The sequence below is a fragment of the Syngnathus typhle genome, linkage group LG21 (genome assembly GCF_033458585.1).
Source record: "Syngnathus typhle isolate RoL2023-S1 ecotype Sweden linkage group LG21, RoL_Styp_1.0, whole genome shotgun sequence".
In the NCBI taxonomy this organism is placed as follows: Eukaryota; Metazoa; Chordata; class Actinopteri; order Syngnathiformes; family Syngnathidae; genus Syngnathus; species Syngnathus typhle.
Window position 1 is genome coordinate 6,225,569 of NC_083758.1, and position 20,134 is coordinate 6,245,702.

The window sequence follows — 20,134 nt, forward strand, 5'->3', positions numbered from 1 at the left end:
AAAAGTGGCCAATTAAACCGAGCTATTTTTGAAGCAAGATTAAAATCACGAGAGGTAGAGCGTGTTTTCTGTTTCTTGGAAGCCTGAGTTTGAATGAGATAGGGTCATTCGGAAAACAGCCAAATTGCTAATTAGAGGGTGTGCACACTTGTGCAACTACAAGTTATTATTTTTTGTTGTTTCAATCGAGTTGAAGAAATTATAAGTCAGATAAATAATGGAAAAAAAATCTGAAATATTTACAAAAATGTAAATACTATGTAAGCATTCTGCTCTAAGGTCGATTTTAATTCGATTAGTCTTTCGGCCCGAAGCTAATCGAACTATAGTTTCTACCTCCTGCAAAATGCAAAAAGTTATTTTGAAAAATTATTTGTTAGGCACGGCTGAGATTTTAGAACTGCAAGGTGACCCACGCCGCATGTTGAACACAATTTTGGGGACGACACAATTTTAGCTCATGTTGTCAGCTGTTTGGCAGGACCGAGCCAGCTGGTAAATCACGCAAGCATGAGCCCAAACAATGACTCCGACAGTCACCCATTCAGTCATTAAGTAAGTTAGCGGGGCAGCCGGTCAAGTGGAAAAAAAATTCATCGATTTAATCGTGCTTATGGGTCGAGAGTTTTGACGCAAACACACGTCACAGCGGGAATCGAACTCACGGCCAATCCGCTATGACAAGAAGTCAGTTTTTGATGGGGGGGTGTTGAAAAGGTGAAGTGGAGGAGAGAACTACGGCACGCTTGAGTGGAGGGGAATAATTCCCTCTCATCGGGAACGTCTTTGAAGTCCGAGGGGGGGAAAGGGAATGTGAGGGTAAAAATAGAAGCCCCCCTACTTATTTTCCTTCCTTTTCTTCCCTCCTCGCCTTCAATCACCAGGCTGCTTCTCTCTTATTCACAAAGATGCGGTGGCCATCTTGTCACTTGCTGTTTTTATCCGTCAGGGTCACCTAAGTGTCAGCATTGTGCTCCGTGACACGGCCGGCGAGAACGTGGCGTGATAATGAGTCAAGAAAGACATTGAACAATTATTATCCTGGAAACTATTCCGTATTACTTCCACCTATAGGGCAGAAGTGAAATTGCAGCGAAAAGTTTGACATGACCATAAACATTATCATGAAAATTTAGATCAACAAAAAAATTAATTACAAATATTTCCCGTCCATAAAACTAAAAACTATTTTTCTTCAACCACATTTTACTGACACCTACAGGCCTGGAGTGAAACAGCAACTTAAACACACAACTTCAGTTAATATCTATTTGTTTAAATATATATTTTTTATATTTTTACATGTTATATTCATATGCTAAAATGACGTACATCACTCTTGAATTTACAGCTTCAAGCATGTCACTACACTAATGTTCGTTCCGGCACATAAAAAAAAAATGTAGGATGCCATGTTGAGTCTGAAGCCGTCCTTTGGATTGTGACAGGAATTTGTCAAAACTAATGTGTGAGTGGACTTGGACCGAGACTTGACAAACTGCAGTGTTCCTCACTGAGGGTAGCAATTACTGTCACCGCATGGCGTGGCTCATCGTAGCATCACAACTTTTCACTCGCACGGTAGAACTTCACAAGATCTTACCAAGAACTTAAAAGATGGAAAAAACCTCCAAATCCATCAATAAACCAATCATCGCATGCTTTCCAGGTGTCTTCCCTTGCTCAAAGAGACGGGTATCACCTCGAGCTTTCTTCATCAGCTCCCTCAGACTAGCTTGATCCTTTCAAAGCGCAGAAGAACGGTAAATCTTTCGACGTCAACAACTTGCATAGACGCGCCCCCCCAAAGACGAGACACGTTTATAGTTCTTCGCACGTGAAGTCCATCCATCAGGAAAAAGTTGAAAAAAATTCAAAAATTGATTGAAGGGAGTGTCATGACATGTCTGAATCATTTTTCAGAAGAGAAGCAACTTTGAAAACGGGGATCAAAATGTAACACCGCTCTCTTGAGTTGTTGAAGACATTCCAAAAGGCTTCTTCAGTTCTTAATGGTAGGTGTGGAGTTCCCATATAACCACAGCTAGAACTGACTTTAGAATTGAATAAACATTTCGGAGAAGAGTCCGATTGCATTGTTTCATCTTTTGCGGATTTCCATGACTGAGAATCTACACGGACCAAAAGCTGCTATGTTCGTCTTGTTGTCTTAGTTCAACCGGATCCGATTCACCGAATCATATTTACCACCACAATGACATTCTCATACTGGCATCATCTCTTTAAAAAACCGAACTGTTCGTCATACGAGCATGACAGCACATGCACGCACGTTTTATAGCCGCTTCAATTATAAGGAGGTTTCTTGACATTCCTGTGGTGGAAGGCTTGGTGATACACACAGGCCGCCACGTCCTCGATGTGGGTGGCTCGATCCGTCCGTAAGTCTACGGCACGGTATGTAATTAGAATCGGGCCACCGTTATATTCTACGATGGATCTTTAATTTGAGTCAAATGCAGAATAGAATTCACTGGGAGAAGCTATGATAGATCAGGAAGACAAAGAGTTCAAGAGAGAGCGTATCAGTTACACAGTGTCAAAGGTATGTGCCCGAAGATTCTGTCATCGCTTTGGTAATAACAGAGCATTTGAACGCATCAGCCACTCCCACCCCCCACCAAAAAAAAGACACGAGTGACTACAGTGGGCAGGAATGGATGGGTATATAACGTACGAAGAATCGTGTGCCTCCAGGCTAAACCGCAACAGCTCGCTTCTTGTGTTACACCGAGCTGACATCAGTGTGCAGGAACAACAACGGAAGTAGGGATGTATTAATGATACGAACTTCGGGAGCCCTACTTGACTCCTATGATAAATAAAAAACCAATACGATTCAGATGGTCCGTCTTGGATCTGAGCTAACGCATGACTTGGACAGTCCGCAAGTGACGGCGTGCTTATGACTGTCTGGAAGTTAGCGAGAAGTTATTTTTCTTGAAGGAACCAGCCGCTAACTTGATAAAGAGATGTGGGATGACAGACAGCAGCAGGCAACTCATTTTCAAATTTCACATGGAGACAGAGAAGCATTGTGGGGGCTTCTTGAGCGCCTTGACAAAATGTGTTAGGAGAATTGCGGGAAATCTAATTTACACCGTCCATGTCCGGATTGGAGAAGATAAAAACTCAAGCGGGAGGATAAAGCCGTATCTGCTTTGATAGATGTGAAACTGAAGACATTTTTTAGAAGGGTTGGGTGCTTTTTGTGCACCAGATAAAAGATGCAAAGGAATCCGTGTGTGAAATTTGGCCTCAACACCTCAAGGCAAAGACTGCCATCTGAGGTTGACCAGGTTCAAAAAAAATCTCGAGTCATTCCTGCCGAAATAAAAACGTCACCTCAAAGTTGTCCAAAGGGGAACCTAATATATTTAAACGTGGACTCCATTTTGAAAAGCTAAAATATGAAGCCTGCAGGTTTGGACAGAGGTTGAAGTGTGGACAAGTGTCGCCTGACGGGCAGCACACCTGTCACCGACATTTCTCCGTGGAGATCAACGAGAAGATCAGCATTTAAGCTCCAATTAAAGACGCCGTTATTACACGGTGTCAGCTTTCATCCACAGCTTGATCTTTCATTACGGGTCTACACTTAAAAATGAAATCACTGACAGATTACTAGTCTGAAAAACCAGGGGACGTTTCAGAAACTTCCAAATTCAGAACCAATAAACGGTCAGTGAATGTTCCGCAACCTGTTATGGAAACAGTGGTCAGTGACTGAGCTTGTCCAGAGTCTTTCAACCGTATGGGTGCTCCTCCCTTTGAGACAACAATCTCATCACCTCAGGGTAATGTCTGCTTGCCAAGAGTTGAAAGGTCAAAACAGTAGCGCAGGACATTTTTTGGATGGATCCAAACCATTCGATTAATTCCTCATGTACAATATGAGGATTATTTTTTTCTCACACTTGTCATTCAGTCTGCTGACATACTATAAAGTCAGCCCCCCTCCCTCCTCCTGCTCCCCTTGCCATTACTTAACATTCCTACAGCGAGTCATCACGCCACGTTTGTAATGTCACACTCGTGAAGCGCTTACAGACCCTTCTTTTTGAAATGTTATCAGCGGTGAGTGAAAACAAAGAAGAGCGCTGTGTCGTTTGAGTGAGAGCAAATATATGTTTCAGGTTATGACCTTTTGGGATCTATGCGGGGAAATCCGTGTAGATAATCCAGATAAATTGATGGTATGACTTTAGTAGAAAAGACATGACCAAAAAAAAGACCAAGAAAGGTAGTTAAGGTATCTTTAAGACCAATGAAGGTAGAACATAGCCCCCCTTCTCCACCCTTCACCTTTTCCCCCTTGGCCTAAGGCCCTTACGTTTGCAAACAAACAACGCCGCTCTTTGAAATCCCCACTGCAAACACGCTAGCATGACGAGACAACATCTCAGTGGAACATCCACTTTCCACCAGCCGCCCCCAAAACGAAGATTTCCTGCTGACCACTTGACCCTTGCACAGAAAATGGATGCATCCGGTTTGTGGCGTTCTAATTTCAATCCTGGTCTGTAATTGAGTATTCAGACAGAGTCAAAGAGTGACCAATCCAGGTTACTTGGTATTTACACTTCAAACCTGCAGCCTGAAGGCAAACGCACAACTCGCTCTTAGTGTATTTGAAAAAATCACTTTAAAATACAGACGATGCCGGCGTGTCGAGTTTGGTGAACTTGTTTGAGCAGACAAGCAAAAGGCAGGAACATCGGGACGGTTAAACCAAGGGAGGGGTCGGTAATGGTCCGTGAAGAAATACAGGAATACCTTTTGACATTCTGCTGATTCAGAATTTCAAAAATGCCCAGTTCCTTCAGGACACACATTAAATTCGATTTTTTTTGTGAGGTGTTTGGCTTGACATCTGTTGTGGTCAGCCCCCTCATTAGCAGGACCTCCATCGGTTGGAGGTGAGAGGTTGCGTGCAGAGCAGTTCGGGGTCACTTTGATCTCACAGGTGGAACGCCCTGATGTCTGGATGTATTGGGTCAGAACATTTCTCTTGACGTCCAGACAGTAAAGAAAACAGGAACTATCTTTCTGAATCCGTGCCAAGAATTGAACTGGCAAAACTCACAGCATATCAGCAATCTCAGAAACCACCCAAAAATGATTTATTATTTATTGCTCTAACGTCTTATTAGATCCCAAACATAAAGAAGGGAGTGAAAGTAGGGATTGCGGTAGAGGGGGGGGGGGGGGGGGGTGGCATTGAGACCAGGAAAAAAAAAAGCCTAGCTATGCAACTCCTTGAGAAGGATTAAAAGGCAAACCAGATGCATGGCAGTCAAGCCCCACAGGGGGAAAAGAATGGAAGGGGGGGTGGAGAGGAGGTGGCGCATGTAGCAGCACGTCATCTTTCAACAAGGCCATAGAGCAGAAGATCAGAAGACAGGAGAGCATCAATCACTGCTAATTTTTCGAAGGTGACCACACCAAAACTTCCACCAGGTGCATGCAAATATTCAAAATACATAACTTTACGTGGCAAGAGTAGAAGGTGCATTACAGTGAGGAGACCTCGGCAGATTGTTATCGCTTCCAGAACCCCTTCGATGTGAAATTCGACGAGCTGAGATAAGGGCTTGAACAAAAAGAACACAGAAGCCTTGGCTAACGGGGCACTCTTTTGCTCTATCTCGCGAGTACAGATGGGGCAGTGTTGTGGCTAGCTCAATGTGTTAAGAGAGTGTATCTCAGGAGAGATAGCAAGGAATTGTGCTGGGGGGGGCAGAACATTCCCAGGCCTTATGAGCACCAAAACCATAAGCCCCATTTAAAAAAAAGTTCATTTCCAACTCATTCCTAGTACAGAAATTGCCCCTTTACCTTCAATCCGCACCCAGAAAGGTCTAGAAGGCACTGGCAACAATTAATGGAGCCCAATTTGGGACCATCATGAGGTCATCACCGTTGTCAAGGATACACAAAGAGCTGTCAGCTGTTATTGACAAACAGGAGGGCAGGGGGGGGGGGGTTGAATCAAGTGGGGGGGGGGGGGGCTATAAGGTCTGGAACTATTGAGGTCAGCCTCCCTCACCCACCCCTGGACCCTCGATGGGTTGTCTTTAAGGGTAATAAAAAGGACAGTGTGTCTTTTGTTTGAGACAAAGCCGGGGAGCTAGTCACTTAGCAAAACAACACCACTGCTCAAACAAGGTGAAAGACTTCCACCACCTGATGTGTGCATTATACCACCACCATTGTCTCGGTTCCTTAAGGTTTCTTCCAGGCAGTTTTTGAATCCTGACCTTAAGACCGAGCATGCAAGCCTGTTTCCCATGCTGGCATTGCTCAGCTTTGGGAGGAAATAGATGACAAGAGTCTAGCTGGGTTGGGCTGTTTGCCAACTTTAGCAGAGAGTAAGAAAAGGGCAGGGGGGGTTAACATGAAGGAAGACAAAGGAGGTTGAGCAAGCAGCTGTCAGCAGATGACTGGCTAGTTTATTCTGTCAGGGTATTAGATTGATCCCATCTGACTGCCTGATTAATGAGACTTGCTACACTTGTGTGTGCTTGCTTGCTGGTTGAATGGGGATGTCCACATGTTTACACTTTGCAGTTGTCTAATCTTTAACTCTTCAAGCGCAAAGTCTGCTTCCGGAGCTAAACAACACAGAGTTTCCCGAAGAACTAAAGATTTGACACTCAAAGTCGAACGAGAAATTACGACTGCAACAACAAAGCGGCAATGTGGAAGCCCTCCAAATAGCACATTTTATGACCTCAACCGTCCACCTCTACACAATACACGCGAATGGCACAAAAGCAGCTCAACCGGATCACGCAAAGAGCCTGCAGCACACTTCTTGAACCGTAATGTCAAGACAACAAAAAACTCCCGCCGGATCAGTTAGCATAATCGACTCGGACCTTCACCACGCAGACACATTTGACAGAATTTCAAAATATCAACAGAAATAACTTAGGGGTCTTACCGGAGACGGAGATGATCATGGGTGCCTCCAGCGGCCTGTCATTGTCCAGGGCCTTGTTGAGACGCAGATCTCCCGTGTCCTCATTTAGCAAGAGCAGATTGAGCTCATTCCCGGATTCAAAGGTGTACCGCAACTTATCCGACACATCCGGGTCATGAGCCGGTACTCTCCCGATTATTCCTGATGGAAAACTGTTGGACTTGTTGGTGATGTAATTGTTGAAAATGATGTCAAAGTCCTTCAGCACCGGCAGGTTGTCATTCATGTCCATCAGACGAATGTGCACGGTGGCCCGGCTCACGAGCGGAGCCGAGGTGGCCTGGACCACGATGACGTACTCTGTCCTGGTTTCATAATCAAGATCGATGAGGGAGACGAGGTCGCCGTTGAAAATGTCCAACTCGAAAATCTCTGGAAAGTTGCCTTCAACTATTTGGTACATTATTTGAGCATTTGTGCCATCATCGGGGTCTGTTGCGGTAATCCGAGCTACAACGGACCCGACGGGAGTGTTCTCCTCTACATCAATGAAAAGCTCATCCTTTTCAAACACTGGTGCATTGTCATTGATATCCTGGACTACCACATGTATGGGAACAGCTGCTTTTAAAGGCGGGACTCCCCTGTCCACAGCAAAGGCCTTGAGGTCATAAACAGGAACGTTCTCCCGGTCCAGCTTGCGAGCAGTTCTGATGATACCGGAGTACTGTTCAATGAAGAAATCCCCATCTCCATCATCGCCACCCTGGAAAGTATAGCTCAGTCTGCCATTGGAACCGGAGTCTCTATCAGAAGCAGAAATCTGGAGGACGCTGGTGTAGATAGGTGCATCTTCAAACACGCTCCCCTGGTACATGTCTCGAAGGAACTGAGGAGCATTATCGTTAGCATCCTCGATGATAATCTCCACATAGGTGGTGTCGGATTTCTGAGGGATGCCATTGTCTTTAGCGATGATGGCTAAGGTGAAGGAAGCCTGGTCCTCATAGTCTATCTCCATTTGGGTGGTGATAGCGCCGGTATCCGGGTCGATTTTAAACTGAGGGACGCTGTCCTCCATAATGTATGTGATGCGAGAATTTTCTCCCGTGTCCTCATCCGTCGCGCTAATCACCACCACGGTGGACCCCACTGGTTGCTCCTCGTTGAGCATCACCTGGTAGTTGGCGCTTTGGAAGACGGGCCGATGTGTGTTGGCGTCCGTCACGTTAATAAACACCTGCGCAGAGTCCGATCGGGTTCCGTCACTGGCTGTGACTGTCAACACATACTGACGCTCCTGTTTGTAGTCCAGGGGGAGGGCGAGAGTGATGAGACCACCACCGCTCTGGCTAGTGATGGCGAAGCGATTCCTGGTGTTGCCGCTGGAGATCTGATAAGTCACCACACTGTTGACGTCCCGATCGAGAGCGGTCACCGTGAGCACGCTTGTCCCCACGATGGCGTCCTCGTTGATCTTCAGCGAGTAGACTTTCTCCGTGAACGTGGGGACGTTGTCGTTAACGTCAAGTACCGTGATGGTGACGCTGGCAGAGGACGACATCACAGGGACTCCGTGATCTCTCGCCTCCACCCCAAAGCTGTAGAACTCAGTGGTCTCCCGGTCCAGCTCTTCACTTACTGTAATCCACCCGGTGCTGTTGTTGATGGTGAACGGAAAACCAGGAACGGTGTCTGTCAGACGATATTCCAGCCGGGCGTTCTCCCCCGAATCGCCATCGATCGCTTGAATATGGATGACGGAGTACCCGACGGCGACATTCTCCAAAACGGTCGCTTGGAAAGGTGTACTGACAAACATGGGGACATTGTCATTCACGTCCACCACTTGGACTACCACCATCCCAGTGCCGTTGATCAGAGGAGGCCTTCCACCATCCTGTGCCTTAATCCTCAGATTATACTCCCGAACCATTTCATAGTCCAGAGGGTTGATAACGTCAATCACGCCAGTTGGGGAATGAATGTAGAACTGACCTTTAACATTGCCGCTGATGATGCTGTAATGAACTTTAGCATTGTTCCCTTGGTCTTTGTCTGTCGCCTCCACTTGGATGACTTTGGTGTTGATGGCCACGTTCTCTTGGATCTGCACCACGTACCTCTTTTCACTGAATTGAGGGTAGTTGTCATTTTCGTCCTCCACAATGATGTGGACGGTGGCGGTGGCTCGGCGGGGACACGGTTCTTTACCCTGGTCGTCTGCCTCGACTGTCAGCTGGTAATACGCCCTGGTCTCCCTGTCGGGCCGCTCTCGGATTCTCACCAGGCCGTTCCGTGGGTCGATCTCGAAGACGGAGTTGTCGCCGTTGACAATTTTATAGATCATATTAGCATTGGCTGGGGCATCCTCGTCGTTAGCCCGGATGGTCATCACTTCAAAACCCACTTCTACGTTCTCCCGTATACGAACTCGGTACTCCGCCTGCTCAAACACGGGGCTGTGATCGTTGGTGTCACTCACAGTGACGGTCAGGTAAGAGGTGGCGTATCTTCTCGGCGTGCCATTATCACTAACAGTCACTTTAAAGACATGCGTGTCTTTGACTTCTCTGTCCAACGCCTGAATGGTTGTGATGCTGCCCGTCTGAGAGTCGATTGTGAAAAAGTCATTGGACCTTCTGTCAAACAAGGCTTCCATGCTGTACTCCAGCCTACCTGCCTCGCCGTCATCTGGGTCGGTGGCTTTGAGGGTGATGACCTGTGTCCCGGTTGGTTCATTTTCAGGCACAGACACTTGGTAGTTGGGAAGCTGGAATTGCGGGGACGCGTTCACCTGCCGCTTACCTCTTCGGGTGGACTCCCCATGAACTGTTTCCGACACAGATCCACGTCTAGGCAATTTTCCAAACCGCAATGTGAGCAGCAGGCTAAGCCGGCTGCCTCCAGAGGTGTGCAGGAGACATTCCAAATCCACTTCGGGCTGCGCTCTCATGCTCTCGGGACACAAGTTATCAGCGAGAAACAAAGCCCCATGTCTAAATAGTGCAGCCAAACGTTGTCCGGTGCACACTGTGTCCAAAAAGCCACTTTTTAGGAAAGAAGGCAAAAGTTCTGCAGCATTGAACAGCAAATCACCCGCAAGAAGACAAGAACTTTCCTCCAGGATTAAATTATGCTTAATATGGATGTCAGGCTTGCTTTGAAATGTCTTTCTCCTGTATTTGATAAAGCAGTCCTGTCCGTGGACGAATACGTTCAAATGCGTTAGGATCACATCTCCAGAAGTCAATGAGGTGCTTCTGAAGTGGACGGGCGCGGGGTTGACACGCGTGCGCGCACACTCCACACTTCGAGACAGTTCAATAATTCCACTGTGCTTGCCGATTTGGAAAAGACTCCGTGTGGATTCGGGAGACCAGTCAAGTTTATGCGTCCATCCCGGTCCAGCGGACAGGTTCGCCAAAACGTTCCCGGGTAGTAAAGACTCCGTGAGGTGAAGCTGCAAGCACGCCACGGGCGGCGCGTTGAGCAGGACCAAAAACCAAATCCACGCGCTCCACAGCACCATACTTGGCAAATAACAAATCCCAGTGAATTGCAGTGAAACTCATCCGAGGAAGCCTTCCCACTCCCGGCGTCGCGTTCCACTCTTATCCTTCATGTTGGAAGTTTCATCGTGGAAAAAGACTGCGTCTCCATAGTGCCGGTGGATCCACGGAGCGCACTCCAGGCTTACGTAGTTTGAAATGAGTACAAAATGGCTCCGCAGCTCACCCTTTTTTCCACACCCTCCTCCTCCTTGAGGAGCAAATTAGCATAAACCTGCTGGGTTCCCCACTGGGATGCTTACAGAGGGGGGTCTTCACCCCTCCCTTCTTCTCATGGAGATTTAGGAAGTGTCTCTGACCGGGTGACCAATGCGCACAAGTGTATTGTTATGACAATAAGTTGAGGTAGCCTTTCAATTCCTTAATGCACTTTAAAAGAGCTTTGCAGCCTTTGTAACTTCACTGAAACAAATGTAAAAAGTTCTTCAAAGTGCATTGAGGAAAAAGTTGAATCACTTTAGATAACAGTTGTGTTCTCTTTTAGGAAATTTATAATGTCTGAAAATGCATATTGTTTTAAAATTTCGATAGTTATTGTTTAGAAATTGTAATGTGCAATCTTATGAGGCCCAAAGTGAAATACGACCTTTACAATGTACATTATATGACCTTTCCAATGTACATTTACCGTGCACGGTATTTGATTTCATCTAATTAAATATGAAGCATGCGACAATTGAGTCCAACTCGGAGTTTATCTTGTGAAACAGCACCACGCTGTGGACAGAAGCTGCATAGCAACGCATTTTTTTTTTCTCAACAAGTTGCTTTATATTTGCGTTTTATGTTTTATAATAGCATGTTATGCTTTATAACTGCATTATATTTACAGGAGAACTTGTTCCACATTGATGCAGTTTTCTATAAATACATTTATTTATGTTTTTTTAAAATACAAGGCCGTGTCATCTGACCGGTTCTGGCTTCTTCTTTTCCGTACTGAGCCGAGCAGCTGTTGAACGCTGACTCCGCTGCATAGTAAAGTCACTGGGCCCCAACTGGGTGATCTTACCACTTCCCAGGCACTCATCACCTTTGTAGAGCACTGCGAACTGAGAGAGGGACTTGCTAAACTCTGAAAACAGTTGAAAAGTTGCATTGATTTTTTTTTCTACCTGTCCAGGTGTTAAAGCTCTGAGCGGCTGGGCGAGTGAGATCCACACAGAACCGTCCATGTTAAGAGTCACGGTGCAGGGAGCTGGAAAGCACACAAAATCATGTTGACTACGTTTTTTTTTGGGAATTCTTTATCAATAAATATACACACTTAGCGGCATCTGGTGGATGAAGCGGAAATGGCACTCCATCATCTTAGTCCGGACCAGCTGGGGCGGAGGTTCCTCGGCGATCCAGTGGAAGCGATCCGTCCGCAGGATGTCGCGGAAAAGAGACGGGTGATTGGTGGACGGCGCCTGAGGCCAAAAGCATTTGAAAAGCATTTGAAGGAATGTCGACCGAGTGAAATTTGAATCTGACCGCCTTACCACCACCACATCGCCAGTATTGATATCCTTGTCCACCACAAACCAGGCATCCCTCTGTCCCCCAATCCGCGCCCGCTGGCCCAGCGTCAAGGTGAACCAGCCGTTATGTGTGCCCATTACAGTTCCATCCTCGATGGATACAAAGTTGCCAGGTTTAGGTTCAAGGTACTGGGGGCAAAAAGAGATTCATTGCTTAAGTTGCCAAAGAAACCAGAAACGCTCCCTTACCTCCAAAATAAAGTTTTCAAAGTTCCTCTCGCCAATGAAGCAGATGCCCATGCTCTGAAATAACAAAATGGGATGAGTGAAACACAAATGTGGTTTATGCGTGCTCTTATTTTGAGTCACCTCTTTCTTCTTCAGCACGTGGTGAAAGCCCGCTTCAGCCGCCATCTTTTTCACAAAGTCCTTGGTGAGACCGGAAAGCGGGAACACGGTCTGCCGTAGGGCATCCTGGGAGATCTGACTGAGAAAGAAGGTCTGGTCTTTGACCAGGTCGGCCCCCTTGTGCAGTCTCACGGCTGCAAAGGGGGGGCAGAGCGATGAGGAGAAATCGGGTGCAAAAAATGGGAATGAAGAGGGAAGGCGCGTACGGTTTCGGAAGTCAAATCGATTTCTGAAGAGCACGAGGGGGCCGGTTTTGGGGGTCTGCTGGAAAACCTCCTCGTCTTCCTGCGAGGTCCTAGCATAGTGGCCGGTTGCCATTGCGTCAGCACCTACATGCCAAAAAGCACCCGGAAAAGTCAGAAAATCCTTTTCTTTTTTTTTTTCCCCACCCATGTTGTAGACTAGAACATACCTAGAGTTATGATTGCATACTTGTGAAAATGGTTGAATTTTATATGCTTATTGCAGAGTATATCTGGGTTGGGGGTCCTTCCTTTCTCGTATTCCTTTAATAAATTACTGAAAAGGTGCAGAAGATCACAATTAGACCGGCAGGAAAAGGTACTCATGTATATTGATCTTTTGAATATACCTGAAAACCTCATGCCAGTATTCCTTAACATATGACACTTGATGGAAAGGGATGTCCAGCATCTGGCACACTTTGTAGGCATCCTCGCAGTCTTTCTCTGTGCTGCACACCCCACTTTCATCCAGGGAGTCCCAGTTCTTCATGAAAACCCCGGTCACATTGTAGCCTGGAATGACAAACATTCAACTTTGTATTGTTTGGTAATGGTAGTGGTGTACCTAATAAAGTGACCTGTCAATGTGACTTCGACCTACCTCTTTTCTTTAGCAATAGCGCCGCGACAGAGCTGTCGACGCCGCCCGACATAGCACAAACGACGTGCCGTATAACACCCATCTTATTCGACGAATTCCGCTCACGAATTTATTAGATGTATAACAAATTGACTTAAACATTTATCAGTTACTCGGGAGCACGGCCATTGTTGTGGTCCGTCGCGGATAGATGTCCGGCTTGAAACCACAGTCATGGCGGAATCTTTCTTTCAGAGGGGGGTAACAAATATTGTAACACCGTCGAGTAGCTGCACGTATTGCACTCTTTATAAATAAGGTGAGGGAAATTTAATGACTCACTGAATGTTTTGAGGGTTTTTAAGGTTAACTATTATTTATTATCACGTTTTGCACAGATGGGTGAGGTGTCTGCAGAGAGTATCACCCTGGATCTTCTATTAGACGCCAGGGAGACAGTGAGGAGAAGCCCACTGGGTGTCATCAACACCCCCATGATCCTCTGGAGCCAGACCACCCTGCCTGTCAACAATGCCCAAAGTATCCATATTAAACTAGAGAACATGCAAAGAACAGGTAAGAATGTGCTTTTTTTTTTTTTTATATTACCAACTTTGATTGAGCAAATAATCATTTTAAATTACAGGGTCTTTTAAAATTAGAGGTGTGGCCAATCAGTTTGCCAGGAGGCAGACAGGCGGCAATTTTGTCACCATGTCCGCAGGGAATTATGGCAAGTCGTTTGCATATGCGTCAAAGCACTACGAGTCCAAAGGCAAAGTGGTCATGCCGGAAACTGCCCCCATGTCCAGATCGGCCCTCATAGAGGTTAGAGGTCATGCACATGACACATAAATAAGTAGTTTACTCAGGTTTCTTTTTCTTGTCAGAGTTTTGGCGTGGACGTGGAGCGAGTTCCTACTTCCTGTCTGATGAATGTGGTGAACCGTTGCGTCCAGGAGGACGACATGACCTTCCTGCACTCCTACGATGACCTGGATCTCATCGCGGGACATGGCAGGTACCCTCAATATAAAACGCATACAAGTGGATGAAGTTTAACCATGTGTGTAGTTTAGGTCTGGAGGTCCTGGAGGTGGTGCCAGAGCCTGATGTGGTGGTGGTATGCTGCGGAGGAGGGGGGCTGCTGGCCGGAGTAGCTGCTGCACTCAAACTATCGGGACGCGACAAGACCAGAATCTACGGCGTGGAACCAGAAGGAGGTAAGAAGAAAATGTCTTCCGATTTGAAAACGAGCACTGATGGGAATGCTTGACTTCAGCCTGCACCATGTACAAGAGCTTCCTGGAGAAGAAGCCGGTGGGCATGGACACAAGTAGCATTGCGTCAGGGCTGGCACCGCCATTTGCAGGTAATATGAACATTTTAATTATTTAATAGTGAAAAAAATAACATTGTGCTGCAATGAGGATGTCAAAACATTCCTAGTGATACATAATCTTAATATGGCCATCATTAGGTACGCTGCCCTACGAGCTGTGCCGGCGCTATGTGGAGGAAATCGTCCTGGTGAGCGACGATGAAATCAAGGCGGCCGTGTCCACCCTGTACCGAGCGGGTCTGGTGGTGGAGCCGTCCGGTTCGGCCGCCTTCGCTGCAATCAATGCGGGGAAAATACCTCGACTGGAAGGGAGCGACGTCGTGTGCATCTTAAGCGGGGGCAATATCGGAAAAGACGAGCTCGGAAACTTCCCAGATTGACAGATGTGTGATTCGCTCGGTCATAGAATCACTAACTTGATTTTTTTTTAAGAAACATTTTATTACAAATAAAGGACAGTGACAAGTGGGAGCTACATTATATCCTTAGTGGCCATTCTGCATACGACTGCATCCAGAAGAGTTCCACACTTGTCCTCCTCTGGGTTGATTTTGTAAAGCTGGAAAACAAGACAATTGGAAAGATTAAAAACAGTCCATTGGGACAAATTTGGCCATTATCAAACAGTACCTTTTTAATTTTTTCAAGGTCTGACAAGGATGATATGTCCTCCACTGGAATCTGGACTCCATCCACTTTAGTCACCATGTCGCTCACAAGGTGGGATTCTTCTTTGGTGTGGACCAAGACCACCAGGACGGTGCCATCACCGTCCGAGATGCCAAATCTTTTAAAGGCCTCTGAGATCTGTAGAGATAAATGATTTGCTCGGATCCAAACAAGTTTGTACGAATGAAGAGCAAACTTACATTATTAGTAGGTGACAGGTTGAAGATGATCTCTGAAAACAAGCCTCTTGTCTTCATTTGATTACGTTTGTGTAAGTGCACAGCCTTATTTGCAGCCACCAGCACTTGGAAAGGACTCACCAGCTAATGCGAAGGGGAAATCAAATTTAAAAGCTGAATGGCATGCATATTTTAGCAACATTTCAACTCACCATAGTTGGCTTGATCAGGGCACCTTTTATTTTGCCATCCACGGCGTTTTGCCGTAGCTCGGCGGCATTTTGCACGTCTTTAAAAAGAATTTGCGTGACATTAAGCTCGGGGTAAAGTTCCAGCGTCTGAGATACATGCATTTTTTTTTTAGATCAATGATGAGCACAATAAAGAGAAATCGACATCGCACATGAGGGAAACATAGGGGGACGAAAAATACCGCAACACCGGAAGAAGGCATTTCGGTCAATCTAATTTACAAAAATAATTTTGTTAAAATAGAAATTACATTCTGAGCACAATTGTAAATCCTTACTTAAAACTAGAAATGAATTTTCATCTTAGATATATGTTAATACTACGTTAAAACACGTTTTCAAAAACATATCTCGGATATAACTTCTACATGTTGCCACATCGAGCCTATTTTTGTGACGGACTACTCTCTGTCAACAACAAAAGCGCTTCCGTTTTGTACCTGTAATCTAAACAGTAGGCATCTCTTACTTTTAGGTGCTTTTTCAATCGTGCATATTCTAGTAATGCGGATGAAACGAAACGTTCGCATCTTGCACAGATAGTTTCCACTAGCAATTGCATTTTACATCGCGTTTGGAAAATGGATAAATATGAAGGCTACATCTTCACCGCATTGTGCAGCACCAACTTTCTGGTATCCTGCTTGCTCTTCTCTAAAATCACCCGAGAGCAACGAGAGCCCTACATGGATGAGATTTTCCATGTGCCCCAAGCTCAAAACTATTGCCACGGGAAATTCAACCAGGTAAGTAATTAATCCTCTTTAATGCTATAGCGAATAGCGGATTACTCAACGGAGCTAATCCAGAGACAACTGAATTAAACCACTTGGTTTCCCCCACCCCTAATTCGATGGAAAAATACCCAACTCACCAAATGATTGATGTTCTTCTCTACAATGCAAACAAAAATCATTTGAGATGCTAGTACAGATAAAAAATTGATAATTGCAAACTTTTGATGCAGTGGGACCCGATGATCACCACTCTCCCGGGCCTCTACCTGTTCTCCGTGGGCATCATCAAGCCAGTGGTGCGACTGGCCGACATGACGGGTGATGTTGTGTGCTCCACGGCCATGCTGCGCTTCATCAACCTCCTCTTCAACTGTGGCAATCTCTACCTGCTCTACCGGCTCATTTGCAAGCTGCACCCGAAGGAGAAGGTGAGTCTTGAATCTCCAGACTCGAAGTTGACTGTAAAAGGAAAAAAAAACTTCTCTTGTAGACCCGCACAGCTGCTAGGCGGATCCTCTCGGCCCTGTCGCTGTCCACCTTCCCGGTGCTGTACTTCTTCAACTTTCTTTACTACACGGACGCCGGCTCCACCTTCTTCATCCTCTTCACGTACCTCATGACGCTGCACGGCTGCCACAAGGCGTCGGCGCTGCTCGGCGCCTGCGCCGTCTTCTTCCGCCAGACCAACATCGTGTGGTTGGCCTTCTGCGCCGGCACCCTGGTGGCCGGCCACATGGACGAGGCGTGGCGGGCGGCGCATTCCAAAAAGTCCGACGACAAGTCGGCTGCCTTTCAGGTCCCGTTTTCCCTCAGCGGCGCCAAACGGGTTGTGCTTTTCAGTGTGGATTTTTTCACTTCCGCCGGGCACCTGAAGGCGGCGCTGCTGGCGGCGTGGCCCTACGCCCTGGTGGCCGCCGGGTTCTTCGTCTTTGTGTGGCAAAACGGCGGCGTGGTGGTGGGCGACCGCGCCAACCACGAAGCTTGCCTCAACTTCCCGCAGCTCTTCTACTTCCTCTCCTTCGCCCTTCTCTTCTCCCTGCCCATCACGCTGTGTCGTCACCGCGTGCGGCGCTTCTTGCAAGCCATGAAAAAGCAACCCGTCCTCTTCCTCGTGGCCACCGTCGTCTCCGTCCTCCTGGTGTGGAAGTTCACCGCCGTGCACAAGTACCTGCTGGCTGACAACCGTCACTTCACCTTCTACGTGTGGAAGAGGTTCTTCCGAAGCCACGAGATGCTGCGCTTCCTCCTGATCCCCGTGTACATTTTCGCCGGCTGGCACTTCCTGGACTCGCTCAAGGCGCGATCGCTCTTCTGGAGCTTGGCGTTCCTGACGTGTCTCCTGGCCGCCACAGTCCCGCAGAAGCTCCTGGAGTTCCGTTACTTCATCGTGCCGTACCTGATGTACCGCCTGCACATGCCGCTGCCGTCCCTGGCCAGGCTGGCGCTGGAGTTGCTGCTGTACACGGCCGTCAACGCCGTCACCATTTACGTCTTTGTGGCCAAGACGTTCCGGTGGCCGGACAGCGCCGCCACGCAGAGGTTCATGTGGTGAACTCAATGGAGGAAGGAGCAATGAGATTGGGGGGGAAGCTCAAATGGTTTAATGTGAGACTGCACGACATCATGTAATTCATTTTTGGTGGCTTTAGTATCATTATGGAGACCAATTAGATTTTTTTTTTTAATGTGTCAATCAAGGAGACATTTTCTATCCACTGTGTTGATTTGAACTTTTTTTCCCCAGTATACATTTCATGCAAATTCAGTGTTCATTTTTTTTTCTATTTCATTTTCTTTTTCCGTCCAACTAAATGCTTCCTATGATTGCTGTCATAAATAAAAGGAATGAAATACATTTTTAAAATCTGTGTTTGTTTATTAAGCGCTTATATTTGATTAAACTTCAAATAATAGTATTATTGTAGTATTTTAAATATATAATTTAGGATATTACAATATAAAGTAGGTTTAATTTTACGATAAATCAGTACCACAATAAGCCACTGTGAGGTGCTGTTGTTCAAGAATTTACAAGAAGTAGTTTAGAAACTGCGGACGGTGTCGTGCCAAAGAATCAGTACCAGAATGAGCCACAGCGGGGTGCTGTTGTACACGAATTTACAAGAAGTAGTAATTTAGAAACTGCGAAAGTCTCGCGTCACCTACACAACATCGGCCTTCAAATTGGACCTTGAATTAAAATGCATTTGTTACGATCAGTGAAACATTAGCTACACTCACAAGCTTTAATTTACCGGTAAAGTCGTTAATGAAGCACGCAAGTTAAGTTAAGGACATTCTATAAATATCGTAGTTACAGTACGTGCCATCTCAAAGCAACAAAACAATTACAGCGGATAAGAAAAAATTCTATTTATAAAAGAACCGTGGGAGTGCAGCGGGTGGAAAGTCTAAATGATGTGTTTTGATGTATTTTTCCTTTAATGGCACAGTAATTATAAAAGCTGCCTACGGCCATTTCAGTCACCTGTCAAGAAAAATCAACTTGGAAAAAGATTTTGGAATCGTACTAGATGTAAATAATAATATTACGTCATGATGTAAATTAAATCCTTTGTATTTTTTTATCTTGTTCGAATTCCAACCGAGCTCCAACTCTTCCAGCGTCTCAGCTGCGCGTTGCTAAGCGACAGGCCGTGTCAGGAAGTGACAAGCGCACATAATTGCGCCTCTGTTTGACAGACACAGCGCAGTGTTCATTAGACATCATGTCTTGTGTTTTTTTTTTTTGGATCTATGAAAAAAATAAATCTTACTTTTGTCTACACTAATCACCATGTAATCACTCCAGTCAAGAGTTGAAACAATTGTCAGTCATCGGACAATAATGCGTCTCTGGTTTGTTTGAATTTCTACCTCATGCTCTTCAGTTCTTCACCATGTTGCTTCTCAAAAACACATTCTCCCTCTCGCGTCAGATGTTTGATTGACAGCGATATTAGCACCTTTCTCTGCTTTGCACCCCGCCCCACACACCACATCCTCCGCGCTCCTCCATCAATCGAGCCATCTCCTCCCCTGGCCTCAAGGGAGGAAGCTATTTATGGCAACCCGAGGCACTCCAGCTTGGTGTAAATACCCATTTTTTTTGGTTACCCACATTCTTGATGTCTATGTCCACCTCTGTAGCACGGCGCAATATCGACTTCAATATATGCGGTTTTATCGGGATAATAAATTGATATCAAGTCTTGGTTAAATATCAGCTATGGCTTTTAGATCACGATACAAGTAGATATAAAAAGAATTAGAAGTTAGTGTCGAAAGAAGATCACAATTTGACGATATCGGCTTCCAGTATCAAACTATCATCAGATACATGCCTGAGTATCGAAGATATCATTCAAGATGATATTTAACATCAGCGTGGCACTGATACAAGATGTGAGTTATTAATTCGAATGACGTCAGCTGTCCCGACATTTGTCTCCTTGACTGTTTGTCACATGACACATCTCCGTCGCATGCTATAAGGCTAATTCAGTCCGGGTTACAAAATTGACGGCCGCCCCGACGACGTGTCTTAATATACGCAAGCGGCATAATGGTGACGGATTGGATTACGTGATTACATCCCGCCGTGACACCAACCCGATGACATTATTCCATTTCCCGTCGAGGCATTCGCTTGATGCGTCGATGACTAAAGCTCAGAGAATTTACCATCCAGAAATAAATGTAAGGTGAGATGATCGGCAGCCGATCCATATGTTGCCAAAAT

At 46.0% G+C, this 20,134-nt stretch overlaps 5 protein-coding genes across 19 annotated transcripts in view; 2 read left to right on the plus strand and 3 right to left on the minus strand.

Moving 5' to 3' along the window:
• Positions 1 to 10,773, minus strand: part of celsr1a (cadherin EGF LAG seven-pass G-type receptor 1a) — a 31,165-nt gene extending 20,392 nt beyond the window's left edge. For 3 of the 15 annotated variants that reach the window (XM_061268918.1, XM_061268919.1, XM_061268912.1), the window contains exon 1: positions 6,968 to 10,772. In XM_061268918.1, the coding sequence (XP_061124902.1) occupies positions 6,968 to 10,478 (3,511 nt within the window). In that variant the 5' untranslated portion in view covers positions 10,479 to 10,772. Of the gene's footprint in view, positions 1 to 6,967 lie in introns of all 15 variants that reach the window. The other 12 variants (XM_061268920.1, XM_061268922.1, XM_061268914.1 and 9 more) reach the window with 5 other exon arrangements.
• Positions 10,774 to 11,194: 421 nt separating this feature from the next.
• Positions 11,195 to 13,425, minus strand: trmu (tRNA 5-methylaminomethyl-2-thiouridylate methyltransferase). Its single transcript, XM_061269193.1, has 10 exons — positions 13,236 to 13,425; positions 12,982 to 13,147; positions 12,802 to 12,908; positions 12,596 to 12,718; positions 12,351 to 12,523; positions 12,231 to 12,284; positions 12,003 to 12,170; positions 11,786 to 11,930; positions 11,634 to 11,716; positions 11,195 to 11,570 (listed from the first exon to the last, which is right to left on the minus strand). The coding sequence occupies exons 1-10, from the start codon at positions 13,315 to 13,317 to the stop codon at positions 11,424 to 11,426; spliced, it is 1,248 nt and encodes a 415-aa protein (XP_061125177.1). The 5' UTR covers positions 13,318 to 13,425; the 3' UTR covers positions 11,195 to 11,423.
• A 5-nt stretch (positions 13,426 to 13,430) lies between these two features.
• On the plus strand, positions 13,431 to 14,983 carry srr (serine racemase). Its single transcript, XM_061269194.1, has 7 exons — positions 13,431 to 13,533; positions 13,613 to 13,790; positions 13,861 to 14,042; positions 14,105 to 14,235; positions 14,289 to 14,437; positions 14,497 to 14,586; positions 14,695 to 14,983. Exons 2-7 carry the CDS (start codon positions 13,613 to 13,615, stop codon positions 14,934 to 14,936), a joined length of 972 nt encoding a protein of 323 aa, XP_061125178.1. The 5' UTR covers positions 13,431 to 13,533; the 3' UTR covers positions 14,937 to 14,983.
• Positions 14,977 to 15,858, minus strand: tprkb (Tp53rk binding protein). The gene is made up of 4 exons (XM_061269195.1): positions 15,617 to 15,858; positions 15,426 to 15,548; positions 15,187 to 15,363; positions 14,977 to 15,115 (listed from the first exon to the last, which is right to left on the minus strand). Exons 1-4 carry the CDS (start codon positions 15,755 to 15,757, stop codon positions 15,029 to 15,031), a joined length of 528 nt encoding a protein of 175 aa, XP_061125179.1. The 5' UTR covers positions 15,758 to 15,858; the 3' UTR covers positions 14,977 to 15,028.
• A 189-nt stretch (positions 15,859 to 16,047) lies between these two features.
• On the plus strand, positions 16,048 to 18,247 carry alg10 (ALG10 alpha-1,2-mannosyltransferase). The gene is made up of 3 exons (XM_061269192.1): positions 16,048 to 16,401; positions 16,623 to 16,820; positions 16,883 to 18,247. Exons 1-3 carry the CDS (start codon positions 16,237 to 16,239, stop codon positions 17,942 to 17,944), a joined length of 1,425 nt encoding a protein of 474 aa, XP_061125176.1. The 5' UTR covers positions 16,048 to 16,236; the 3' UTR covers positions 17,945 to 18,247.
• The last annotated feature ends 1,887 nt before the right edge of the window (positions 18,248 to 20,134 follow it).

Coding starts and splice junctions, on each gene's coding strand:
- tprkb (XM_061269195.1), bottom strand. CDS start 15,757: ATGCATGTATCTCAGACGCTGGAACTTTACCCCGAGCTTAATGTCACG. Junction 15,549..15,616: donor CCCTGATCAAGCCAACTATG/GTGAGTTGAAAT, acceptor CCTTCGCATTAG/CTGGTGAGTCCTTTCCAAGT. Junction 15,364..15,425: donor ACCTGTCACCTACTAATAAT/GTAAGTTTGCTC, acceptor TTATCTCTACAG/ATCTCAGAGGCCTTTAAAAG.
- srr (XM_061269194.1), top strand. CDS start 13,613: ATGGGTGAGGTGTCTGCAGAGAGTATCACCCTGGATCTTCTATTAGAC. Junction 14,236..14,288: donor CTCATCGCGGGACATGGCAG/GTACCCTCAATA, acceptor CCATGTGTGTAG/TTTAGGTCTGGAGGTCCTGG. Junction 14,587..14,694: donor GCTGGCACCGCCATTTGCAG/GTAATATGAACA, acceptor GGCCATCATTAG/GTACGCTGCCCTACGAGCTG.
- trmu (XM_061269193.1), bottom strand. CDS start 13,317: ATGGGTGTTATACGGCACGTCGTTTGTGCTATGTCGGGCGGCGTCGAC. Junction 13,148..13,235: donor GCTATTGCTAAAGAAAAGAG/GTAGGTCGAAGT, acceptor TTGTCATTCCAG/GCTACAATGTGACCGGGGTT. Junction 11,717..11,785: donor CATCCACCAGATGCCGCTAA/GTGTGTATATTT, acceptor TGTGCTTTCCAG/CTCCCTGCACCGTGACTCTT.
- alg10 (XM_061269192.1), top strand. CDS start 16,237: ATGGATAAATATGAAGGCTACATCTTCACCGCATTGTGCAGCACCAAC. Junction 16,402..16,622: donor GCCACGGGAAATTCAACCAG/GTAAGTAATTAA, acceptor CTTTTGATGCAG/TGGGACCCGATGATCACCAC. Junction 16,821..16,882: donor AGCTGCACCCGAAGGAGAAG/GTGAGTCTTGAA, acceptor CTTCTCTTGTAG/ACCCGCACAGCTGCTAGGCG.